Raw genomic sequence first — 13,713 nt, 5'->3', positions numbered from 1 at the left:
GAAGAACAAGCTGGATTCAGGCCAAATAGAAGCTGTCAGGATCAGATCTTCACTTTACGACAAATAGTCGAGAAAGCATGGGAATATAACAAAGATCTGTATTTAAGTTTTGTCGATTTGGAAAAGAATAGGAAGTTAGTAATGATGTAATTTTTTCATGTAGTACTGTCATATCCTGTACATCCCTTGAGGGTACATGGCAGGAATTTGATGATGATAATTTAATCTCACATACTCTGTAATCAGTTTTTATCTGCTTTCAATAAAACTCATATATCTAGAGTTTTTTTTTTTACTACGGCCCGCTGAACAGTGCTGAAGTACCCAGTGTGCCCTCGCGTTGAAAAGTTTGAAGACCACTGATCTAGATTATATAAAGGTTTCTAGCCTTTTGCAGATTAACAGGATTATAGGATTGACATATAGAATGCTGCATTTACTGATAAATGCAGAAAAATTGCAGTAAATTTTGGCTCTGTAATACTGTTTTGTAAAGATGGGAGTTTTAACCACTTTGAATGAATGATGAAAGAAAAATTGTCATATAATTTGAGAAATAGATTTTCTCACGAGTAAGTGGAGATGGTAGATGAGTGACTTCATTAGAACAAAGAAGAAAACTAATAATTATGCTTTGTCAGAGTATTTCATACTTATGAAAATAGTCAGACACAAGGATTGTATGAGACAGTGGATAAACTGGATAGTTTTAAATGTTAAGAAGGTTTGATCATAATAAGGCATAAGACTGGAGAAGATATATCCACTTGTTTTTAAATATAATTAAGAGAACATAATTACCAGTTTTAATTCATGTTCTGCCATTACAGACCTGGGAGTTTTTATTATGAGTCCCCCCCCACATGAAAGATTGTAAATCTGTATAGCACATTAGTACTGCAGATGTGTAGGCAGAAGGGTTAGGTAATCCATCAACCATACATAGTGCTTCTTTAAACAACATCAGACCAATAAGTAGGGTGATTGTATCACACATGTTGATGAAAATAATCTACTACCTAAAGGCATTCATAAATATTCCTACCACAATGGGATTCAAACCCACAGCATGCAAGTTGGAAAGCAGAACGATTATCCACTGGACCAACCATGCCAGAGATGAGAGAAAATTTTTTTAGTTTTCTTACTTTAGCCATCTTGTATTTTGTAGTTCCCAGCTTCCTTTGCAGGATTTCCACTCATGTTTGTGTGTTAATATTCCTAATATTTCAGAAACTGTTTGTTTATTTATTTATTGCTCACTCTGCTGTAGTTATTATTATTATTATGCAACACCTCCAGGGAGTCCAAAGACTTATCAAGGGAGAGTGTGCCAACAGCATCGAACGATTAACCCCTTCCAACTACTAGCCGTGCTCAAACTTGCTTAACTTTTTGCTGAGCCATTAGTAGCAGAGGCTCTATAAATCGACCAACCTTTGCAGTTAATGATGATAAATAACATATACAGCTATTACTATCTTTCAGTGGTCATTGTGAAGTGATGTTTGTTTGTTTAAAAATGATATTTCAATCATAAATGAAATGGACATGGGTCACCTATTTTGGTTATGACTGCTAACCACAGAAAATTATTATTTTTTTTTTTTTTTTACATTTGATGTCCTTAGATGCCATATGGTCACTGCCGTAACTCATGGTTTTGGCAATGATGTCTTCTGCTAGAATAAATGGTAAAGTCGTAGATTCCCTTTCCACACAAAGTTTGTAGGACAATCACAAACATCATACCCATGGCAGGATTCGAACCCACAGCCTCTTGGCTGTAGAACAGACATGCTAACCATTCAGCCAACCAGTCTGGCAGAAAATTATTACCTATCTTAATTTAAATTCTGAAAAAGGAAAGAGAGAAATAAGGTTCAGAATCTCAGATGGTGAGGAGGGATTAAAAAATACATTTACAGCATTATGGAAGCACACTTCACTTGCAATTCTTTGTTCTCAAGCTTTGCACTTCTTTCAAAGAATTGGGATTAGGATGATGTAAGAAATTCGGACGTGTATAGAGAAGATCAAGATTGAATAGCATATTTGTGTTATTCCTTCTAACCCCTATCAAGAGTCATCAATATCATTTCTCTTCACATGAAAATTATACTTCAGTATTTTCCAAGCTATGTATCATTAATTCCTTTTATCACAGTTTACTAATAAAATTGGATAGACTTTGTATAGTGAATTGTAACAACACTGATTTAGTTCAAACTATTTAGTGAAATAAGTAATGACCAAATAGAGTGTGTTGTTGTGTAAACTCTGTGATTGCTGGCATAAGAGAGGTTGTGAATGGTACATCTGGTAGTCGCTAATCAGTGACTTTCAGATGTCAGGAAGTATAAGTCCTTGATTTCTATTTAGTGTGTCATGTGAGTGGTGACCTTGGAAGGCTGACCAATCTGATGAAAGTGTTCTCTTCTAAATAAGGCATGGAGGAAGCTGGCCTGTTTACCATGTTATATTCTGTGAGGATGTGTGCTACAAGTCTGCTTCCTTCTTCACTTATTTTCAACATTGCCTACATGTTCTTCTTTTTTTTTTTTTTTTTTTTGTATCTATTTGGTATCTGTCAGTTTACAGAAATAATGGCTGTTGGATATGCCTGAATTTTTTTATTTGTGTTAAATATTTTCTTGAAGATGCTGTCAGCCCTAAAGACAATGAAATATATCAGAGTAACATTCATGAAACATAACTGCTGCAAAATTTTATGTCAGGTAACAAATTTTAAATTGTTTGATGTGATTAGTAGATAAATTTCCTTTATTGATATAATTTTTACAGTAACTAGTCGTGATATTTGAAGTTGTGAAATGTTTATATAGCATGAAATGTTGAAATGAAATGAAAAAATGCAAAAGAATGCACAAAAAGAACAATTTGCAAACAGTTGGATGTGTTCTCACATAGTGCCTATAATTTACCTTGGTTTCTATAAAGATATTTTGACTACAGATTGTTTGACCATACGTTTGTATGCAAATTCTCCCTCCCCACAAATGTTTAAGTGACTTATCAAGTGGATAGTTCTGTTTTGAACTGATTTCAAATCACTGAGGAGTTTGTCAGTCCTTCCTTTCTGACCTCTTTGCAAACATGATCAGTTTAAGGGAGGATAATGAGTGGAAATAATCAAAGAAACAAATCACATTGAAACAATGTAATTGTTGCATGCTGGATAAATTTGAAGTGAATTATCCAACACTATTTGGAATGTTTGTTCAGGGCAAAATCAACATTAGTAATTTGCCCATGAAGTGTTTAACAATTACTTGTGGAGTAGTACGTAAATTTTTATTGGATAAATAGATATCAACAGTCTTTTTGTATATTTTCTCTAATCTGCTTTCATTTGATTTATTTTCATTTTTATCCTGATTTGAAAATTGTTAAATGAATTTCTAGTATAAATATTTCATTTTTTGTTCAAAATTATGATCTTTTATTATTTGTGCTTGGCAAGACACTGTAATGTGACTTGCAGCTTATGAATAACACTGCTGCTGTGACATCAGGATAAAAAACATTAAAGGTATATATCCTCCTATACATGTCTTACTTGAACTCCACATAGCTATGTGTAAGAACATATTGTATGTCTACTTTGTGCCTTCTTATTCAAGTGCATTTTCTTGAATATCGTGCACTTATTAGCAAGCCATGCTTCCATTTTGAAGGGGAAAAGTGAAAAACATTTTGATTTCACTGAAGTATGCAAGTATATATATGTCAGCTGTAAATGTACATACTGTACAATTATTTTATTACAACCTGAATTCTTTCTTAATTGTATCCAAAACCTTCCACAGATCCATGTATTTGAAGAAGTAGTAGTTATTTTTTTAATTTTGTTATTAAAACATGTTGTTAATACAGTGAATTTGCTGACTCCATGGAGGGTGTGATGATGATAATAAAATCATTTCTATCATTTATGATGACTGGCAAAGTCCTGTAATTGTTTTGCTTATCTGGGCCGTACATGTTTGGTCAGAATTAATAGTCCTCCAGGATCCTGGGGCTTAAAAAAACATTCATCCCCACATACTTGGAGAATCAGAATACAAACATATTCCTGCCTTTTTTTTAGACATTCTCTTGAAGGTCTCTGCACAGAATCAACTTAGCTATTCAGTGTATTATTCCTGACAAGAAATTATATTCTTGCTCTGATCCATTACCCAATAATAAGCAAATAGGACTAAAATGAGAACATAATTTCTTGTTGAGTATAACGTAGTTTGTAACCAAGTAAAAAAACTTCCCTTAGCTATTCAGTATACAGAAAACCAGCATAGAAGTATTGTACATACAGAACGATACTTCTATGCAATGTCCCACCACCACCCTCACAAAAAACTGGTATCATAAAAACCAGAGCATATTTTAATATTTTCAGCAGTACAAAGGGGAAAAAAAAGCCAAGAACTGAAACACCTCAGTCTTATCATTCCAGAAAATAGTTATAATAGTATTTTTTTAAAAAACAATATATATATATATATATATATAAAACAATAAAATAAATATATGACAGAGAACATCCTGAAAGAGTACCCTAGACAAACAGATGAACAGAAAAAAAAAGGAATATAGAGGAGCAGTATCATCTCTTTGTATATGATCCATCGTAGACATTATCCCAAAGAGATTGCATTAAATAAGGTATAAAAATGGCTTTCTCACTGGTAAAGAGATCTCAAGTCTCTTTCATCTTCTAAAAACCACCTTTTTCATTCACCATTCAAAGAACTAGAATATACATAAATTGTTTATGTGCAAATTGCCATATGGTAGAATATCAAGGATGTAGAGTGGGGAAGAAGCATAAATCAGGACTTAGAGGCACATAAATGATAACAGAAAAAATCAAGTACTATGGCAGCATTCATAAATGGCCTGCATTGATTACAATTTTTCTCAGAGTATTCCAAGAATCATCCAAAATGTGGGGGGAAGAAACTAATCAGTGTAACAAAAAGTGTGATTTTACATCAGGTTTGGTTGACTTTCATCAAAAAACTCAATGCAAGCAGATCTTAGACATTCCTGTTATGCTGTTTTAAATATTCTGTATTACTGATTCCATTAGCTTGCTTGTTGCAAAACCAAGTCAATGTAATATCAGTTTACTTTTATATTTCATCCTCCTGTAGAAGTGTACACGAACCTTCGTCACTATGTGGCATATATACCAGATATACCATTTTAGTAGAAATAATGAATTGAATATTACTTTAACACCAAAGCCTCTATTGGAAGATATTGAATTAATTATTATGTTCAACATTTATCAGAGTGTATATTTTCATGTTATGTAAGTAGTTGGTGTACAGTAAACCTTCTATTTCTTCTTTTATTTTTGTCACATTAGCAATGCAATTGTTGATCTTTCTACATATTTAGAAATAAATGTAGCAGAATAATTTAAGTGTCAGTAAAAATATAACAACTATTATGATTAATGGTGTGTTATTCAGTATTTCTTCTTCTCTATGTTCTCTTTTAAAGTTATATCTCTAGACAATGTACTATAAATGATTAAGGTAATCATTAATGTGTTACAGAAGAATATAAATAATTACAAATAGTGTTAATGTAACATTCACTTGTGCAATGCAGCAGTGTGTGTGTGTTTGGGGAAAAAAGCTGTGACTGCAGTGCGTGAACCTGTAAAAATTAACAAGTATGCTAATTTGGGGCTTAGTTTCGAAATTAGTTTGCAAAAAATTAAAGACAAAAACTGAAACTTATGTGAAGAAAATTTATTAGATGTAAAATTTTTGATCAGTATCAAAAGCATCTTCAGTACATTAACAGTGGAACACAAAATAAAGTGCAATAAAAGTATCAATTTTAAAAGCACCACTACACTGTGATTAAGACAGCAGACAATCAGTAAATTCCTAATATAAAAAATAATAATAATTAAATAAAATAAAAATAAAAACTAAATTAATATAATAAGATAATCAGGAATTTACATAAGATTGATACAATAATATTTCCCATAAAAGGGATAACCAAAGGCCATCACATCTGTAAGTTCGGTTAGTGTAGAAAGGCCTCACAGCTTTTCTTTATAACTATTCTACAAGGAATCTGCTTTTATGTAAAAGTTTAGTTTTCTTCCAAAGAATCCTATATTTAATAGTATGGCATGTTCTTTGAGACCAAAGTGCTCAGGTTTAAGATACTGGATATATGATTTATGTTCCTCATGATAGATAACTGCAGATCTGCTAGACTGCCCAAACTAAGACAAACTACAGGAGCAAGGGATCTGGTGGATACCTGGAAAGCTAATGGAGAAAGCTTGTCTTTAGATGAGGAACATAAATCACATATCCAGTATCTTGAACCCATGTAGTCTGGCCTAACAGAACATGCCATCTCAACTAAACATAGGGTTCTGTGGAAGAAAGCTAAACTTTTACATAAAAGTAGATTCCTTGTAGAGTAGTTATACAAGATCTGTGAGGCCTTTAGTTAACTCCTTTATAGGTAATATTATTGCATCAGTCTTATGTAAATTCCTCATTATGATCTTATTATATTGACTGATTTTTATTTTAACTTATATGACTGATTTAAATTAAGAATTTACTGATTTTCTGTTGTGTTCCCTATGCTGTAGTGGCAGTTTTGAAATTCATTCTTTTATTGTATTTTATTTTGTGTTCCATTGTTAATGTACCGAAGATGCCTTTGATACTTAGGCGAAAATTTTACATCTAATAAATTTACTTCAAATAAGTTTAAGTTTTCATCTTTAATTTTTTACAAAGATGACAACTTAAATGCCTATATTGAAGCAGTTTTGGAATTTAAAAAAAAAAAAGTGCCCAGGATATTTGAAAAAAGTAGTGTATGCTAGCTTCGTATACAATTTTAAGTACTTAATGTAATTTAAAAAAAATGGCAATACATACTTGGATTTTAATTTCACTCATCTATATTTGTTTTAAACAGGAACACTATTAGTGGCCTTCAATGAGATAAAGAAAGGAGCAAAGCGGAGTGGAATGAATGTGAAAGAATACGGTAAGTTTTTTTTTATTATTATTATTTTCATTATAAACTGCATAATTAAGAAGTTTCAGTTAATGATTTTTTTTTTTTTTTTTAGTTTGCACACGGAATCTTGTAACTAAACAAATAGATTAGATGTTTGGACATCCTCCATTCTTCATTTTGATTATGTAATAACAGAATCGCATATTTATTATCATTCCATTTTTTTTTTCATTATACTGCACAGCATGATATCTAACACTTTTATTTCCAGAAATTTTTCATGTTAGATCAGTGAATAAAAATTAATTTATGTGTTAATTTACATTAATAAAGTAAGGCTTTTGACATTTAAAAGTGTCGTTTCCATTATGGATATTAGATTTAGAATGAAAGAGGAAAGATTAGCAAAACAAGTGTTCTTTGCCATGTTAGCGGGTTAAAAAAAAAAAATCCAGAGGAAGACTGGGATATATAGGTGGACTGATACAGTAAAAAGTACCTTAGAAGACAGAAATATAAGGTCTGATAATGTTGGAGTCTTGACAGATAACAGATTAATTTGGAAAAAATTGTAAATTGAAAGTTAGTAATGATATAACTTTTTCATGTAGTACTATCATGATATCCTGTACAACCTCTGAGGGTACATATCAGGAATTTGATGATGATTTTCTTAAGCTATTGTTAATTTCCTAAAAATTCAATGTCCACTGTAAAATTTGATCTCTCTCTCTCTCTCTCAAACTGTTATGAAACAAATTCAGGGCTCTTAACTTTTCATTCATGTCTTCATCCTTACACTACATTTATTGCTTGGAAACTGCTTGATGGTATTGAAAGTAATTATTTTATTTTAATTACTACCTTAAGCAGTTCATTCTAGGACAGACTCCCAAAGACAATTTTCAGGGAACTTCAAGAAAGCCAGCTTCAAATCTCCCTTAATCATAGCTTTTGTGGAAATTGGATTGAGCACACAGTAATCTTCATGACTTGCTAGATATGTGCATTCAGCAAATCTGACATCTCGTATCAGAGAATGCCAAGCATATTTGTTTGCTCTGCTCTGGTTCAAAATGTTCTTGCCACACATTGCTGCATTTATTGCTTTGCAAATTCTGATAGTGACCTGTGACATCTTTGATTTTTCTATCTTCAAAGTTTGATGTTTTGGAGTCCAAAATACTAAGGGAATGTTTTGCCATACAAAATACTAAGGGGATGAGGGAGATAGAGATTATTTGCTTTGAATGCTTTTATTGTCTCAGCACAAACTGGCTTCTCTTCTCCATTTCCACTGATCAAGCTAGTAGGAATTATTTGCTGTTAGCAGTGACTTGACATAAATAATCCATATATCCACCAAAATATCAGATAAGTATCCTTGACATTTTCTTACCCATTTCTCCTCCAAATCTACTATAATTCTCATACGTCCATGTCCACAGCTGGATTCAAACCCAACCCTCAACCTATTATTATTGGTTGGAGAGCAGATACACTGACTGCTCAGCTGACCACACCATAGAGCTAATACAATGTTAGAAGTAATACATCCCTATTCAAATAGAAAAATTATGCATCATCCTTTTCCTGAACTATATTCCTTGGACCCATGCATCACCTACATAGACTATAGTAATGCATGGATCTAGCTTTCACTGATGATATATCAATTAAGATCACAACTGGTCTAGGCAGTGACCCCCCCCCACCTTCCCCACCCACCCACACAATGCATGGCATTATTCTTGCCTTAAAGGAAGTGTGTTGTACATTATATAACACGAGCAATTCACATTTTGCATGCGAAGATATTTCACATGCAAAATTCAGTTTGCTCATTTTCAGACATAAAGATTTAACAGGAATGTAGTTTCTCATCCAGTATAATTTGATACATCCATGTCCATGGCTGGATTCAAACCCAACCCTCAACCTATTCCTATTGGTTGGAGAGCAGATACACTGACTACTTAGCTGACCAGGCCATAGAGCTAATGCAATATTAGAAGTAATACATCCCTAAATTCAAGTAGAAAAATTATGCATCGTCCTTTTCCTGAACTATTTTCCTTGGACCCATGCATCACCTACATAGACTATGGTAATGCATGGATCTAGCTTTCACTGATATAATTTGATGGAAAAACAAACACAGCTCGGCCATAGCTTCTCCATGGCTACTTCTGGCCTGTACAAATGCTAATAAACTGTATAAATTCCAAATTCATCCAATCTTGGAATACTGCTCACACATTTGTAGTTGTGTACAGAAAACCTCCTTAAGAATTCTTGATTCTTGCTATCCAGAAGAGGGCAATCTGACACAGATTTCACTCCAGTCACTCTCTTATAGACATTCTGTTTCTGCCTATGCCTCTTCTGTAGGTATTTTCATGCACATTGTTCTACTGAACTGGCCACCAGCATTCCTTCACTTTCTTCCAGTATTAAAAATGCAAGCAGCCAATAGTCAACAATCATTTACTGTCCATCTTAAGACATTATTATTATCATCAGCAGCAGTGGACCTCTATGGAGTCAAGAGACTCATCGTGGGAGGTCCCACTCTCACAACTCGTCATACCTTGCCTTAAATGCATTTACATTCCCTGCACTCACCATGCTCTCTAATGCATTCCAACCACCCACCACTGTCCATGTAAAAAATCTTCTTCTCACCCCCTTCCCTCTTGCTCACACCCACCTTATACAGCTGATCTCTTGTTCTCTCTCTGTCTCCAGTTATTCTATGAAAAATCTCATGCATTCTAATCTGGTAATTACCCCTTATCATCTTATGTCTCCTCTCCTCCTTCTATCCACTAGGCTCTCTAATTGGCATTCTCTCAACTGTCCTCATATTTCACATTCCAGCGACCAGCAACCAACTTAGTCAATCATTTCTGGACCCTCTCCAACATCTCATCATCCTTTGAAAACCTGGCAACCAAATCTGTGCAGTGTAATCCATGTGTCCTGACCAAAGACTTGTACAGTGGAATCAAAACATGCTTACTTCTACATGTCAGTGTTCTCTGCATCATTCCCATAATCTGCTGCATTGTCACAATTTTAGCAAAATGTCCATGAAATTTCAAGTCTCTATCCACCACAATCCCCCAAATCCTTTATCTTCTCCACCTCCTCCAAAATATCCACATCAATCCTGTATTCTGCATTCCATCTTTGCTTCCCAAATTTTAAATCCTTACACTTTGCAACATTAAAATGATATCCCCACACACTTGCTCATTCAGGCAGTCTATTTAGGTCCTGTTGACAATGTCTGCTCTACTTCTCATAACTCTCCCCGATTTTGCATCATCTACGAACAGCTGTATTTTGCCATTTAAGCCCTTTCCAATGTGATTCACCTAAAAAATTAAACAACTATTGCCCCAAAATAGACCTCTGGGACACACCATTAGTGACTTACCTCTTCTGGAATATCACTCTCCATACACAACTTGTTGATACCTATCAGACAGCCAGTCTCCAATCCAATGCACTAATCTAATATCCAAACCCATCAATTTAACTACTGTTCCAATTTAACTATATGGTAATGTATCGAAAGCCTTTGCAAAATCTAAATATTCTACTGTATATGTATCCCCTTTTATCCAATGTATTTGTCATCTTGTTATAATAAGTAGATTGTTAAAACACAATCTTCCTTTAGCAAACCCATGCCATCCATTAAAGAGAATTCTACTGCTGTCCACCCAGTTCTGAATCCTTGTCCTCACTAGCTTCTCCAACACCTTGACTACAAATCCAGACAAGCAGATTGCCTATAATTTGAAACCTTAGTCTTATCACCCCCCCTTTATGAATTGGAACACTTTTGCCATACTTAAATTCCTTGGGAACTGGACTAATCTAAGACTCATGTTAAAAATGTGTGCTAAAGCTGTTATTAACTCACTGGAACATTCCCTGACATACGGTGATATACTATCAAATCCCATGGCTTTGTTGACATCAAGTTTACTCAATTCCTTATATACCTCCTGCTCACTTATTATTAGTGGTTCCTACCCCATTCCCACTGCTGTCTAGTTCTGCATTATGTTACAATCACAAGGATGGAATACTTTAACGAACTGGTCGTTTAACACTTCTACTATATTCTCTTCAGTGTTTATCATTCTCCCATTATCACTGACCAACATCATCTTCCCATAATCATTCTTCTTTCTACTGGCCATATATCAAAAAAAAAAAAAAAAAAACGCCCTAGGATTTTTTAGCATCATTTGCTAACTGCTGCTCATACTGCATTTCTACCCTTACCAAGAGAGTCACTTTCCTTGCTTTCTCTTTGTACGTCTCGTATAGTACAGATTCAGGTCAGAAAAAAAGTTCATTCATACTTTAATCCTGGGTTTAAGTTTATTAACTGCTGGTAGTCTTGAATGTAGTTCTTCCAGAATCACCTTATTCCAGCCAAATCTCTGATTATCTCCACTCATCTTGTGCTGTCTCCACAATGCCTTTTTCTTTCAGATTGCACACTTCAGTCATCCATTTTACACCTACCTTATTTAATCTCCTGACCATGCATTTAGTCATTGCCAGAAGTTAATTCTGACATCTGAACCAAATTCTCTTTCTTCTTCTTCTTTGTTCCATTTTACAGCCTCCCTCACTTTTCTCCAAAGATTACAATCTCCAGCTGTTCACAAAACATGTTCCTTCAACAGATTCCTTCTTTTCAGTTAACCCCTCTCCCCACAATCCTGTGCTATAAGGATATCAAAATGATTACATCAAAATGCACTATGGAAGTGCATTTTGATGTAATCAGAAAGGAGTTTGATTTTTGCTTGGCTGGAATAAGATGATTCTGAAGGACTACATTCAAGACTACCAGTAGTTAATAAATTTTAACCCAGGATTTAAAGTATGAATGAACTTTTTTTCTGACCTGAATTTGCATAATAATCCCAGTAGCCAAGCAGAAATCAAACTCCTTTCTGATTACATCAAAATGCACTTCCATAGTACAGTTGGAAGAACTAACAGTTGTAGAAGATCTAAGTTCAGTTCTCGTCTTGAAAAGTGGAATCTTGTATGGGCTCTTTCAGTTAAAGGTAAGTTTACCAATAATATCATATGGAGATAGTATTTTTTTCTTTCCCAAAACTTGAGTTTTTCATTCTGCATTCGAGTGGATCAGCCAGAGAACACATGAAATTAACAAGCAAAAAATACTAGTAAGAGACAGTAGATAGCTGGTTGTGTGGGATGGTATAGAGTGCCCTCCTGTGATGAATCCTCTTGAGGGGTGTCAGTAATACTGGTAATACTAATACTAGTAATAATAATAGAAGTAAATTGATGGATTGTTATACTCTCCTGGAGATACCATTCAAACAAATTGAGATTTGGCCACCTCAAAAAAAAAAAAAAAAAGAGAAGACAGTAAACTACTTCCAACTAATTTTTATTTGTATAACACTTTCAAGGACAGCAATGAAGTCATCACACTGATAAGATGTTAAAGCAAATAATTTTGGTACCTTTGACAGTAACACATCTAAGTATGGAAAATCAGGAAATCTCATGAAAGTCTGAATAATAACCTCTCATGAGATAGAAATCACTACCCAAATGCTGTCTCCTCCCTACAAATACCAGACTTGATGGTATTTACACTTGTATGATGAACCACAGAAAATCACCCAGACATGAACTGCTCAGTATTTGTAATAAAAGTTTGTGTGAATGAATCCTCCACATGATTGAAAACAGGCTCTCATCCAGTTCATAATGTAAACAAATCTGACAACCTTTCAAGGAGCTACAGATCCATCTCTCGTACATCCTTTACTTGCAAACTTTTAGAAAGAACAAAAGCTAACAGAGAGTACTTGTTTTATCTAATTAAGAATAGCCATCTGTCTTTTAACCAACATTCAGGTGCTACTATCTTACCACTTATCACATCTTTTTCTTCAACCATTTAGTGCAAGATGTTTTTAGCAGCAACCCATTAAATCCTCTGTTGTCACATTCATCATCATTCTCATACACATTGCATTTGATTGTATAGACAGAAAGATCCAACTTTACAAGATTAACATTCTGCTTGGTTGGATTAGATGATTTCTTTTCAGATGCTCTTTTAAGAGTAAAATTCACACAAGAATATTTCATGTACACAAAGGAATCCATCCACAGAGTCATGTACTCTTCTGTATACTTGAGTATTGACTATCAAATTATCATAGATCACTTATATAACAAAGATATAACAACAAGCTATATAACAGGGGGAAAAGATATATAACGAGGAATATAACAAAGATCTGTATTTAAGTTTTGTAGATCTGGAAAAGGCATATGACAAGGTGCCAAGAGAGAAGCTATTCAAAATGCTGCAGTTGTATGGAGCATTATAACAAGCAATACTTAGTCTTTATTTTAGTTGTAAGTTAGCAGTTAGAATTGAAGGAAGTACAGGAAGATGATTTAATGTTAAATCTGGTGTCAGACAAGGATGTACATTATCCCCTCTGTTATCCATTATGAAGGAAAGTGGTATTAAACCTGATATCAAAATTGGAGATGTTAATGTCACTTCTTTGCTTTATGCAGATGATGTTATACTTCTTAATAAATCCACTAGAAGTCTGCAAAATTTCCTGACTGAATTGAATAATT

General features: G+C 33.9%; 1 protein-coding gene across 1 annotated transcript in view; it reads left to right on the top strand.

Annotated features, from left to right (window-relative positions):
- The window catches only part of ZnT49B (solute carrier family 30 member 9), a 244,361-nt gene that overhangs the window by 179,991 nt on the left and 50,657 nt on the right, over positions 1–13,713 (top strand). Inside the window, exon 14 of the mRNA XM_090395926.1 lies at positions 6,994–7,065. Within this exon, the coding sequence (XP_090252052.1) occupies positions 6,994–7,065 (72 nt within the window). The remainder of the gene's footprint in view (positions 1–6,993; positions 7,066–13,713) is intronic.

Source organism: Typopeltis vanoorti, chromosome 7, assembly GCF_054136105.1.
Source record: "Typopeltis vanoorti isolate ZY-2024b chromosome 7, IOZ_Tvanoo_1.0, whole genome shotgun sequence".
NCBI lineage: Eukaryota > Metazoa > Arthropoda > Arachnida > Uropygi > Thelyphonidae > Typopeltis > Typopeltis vanoorti.
Note: the sequence above shows the minus strand (reverse complement) of the source record. Positions and strands in the feature narration are given on the sequence as shown.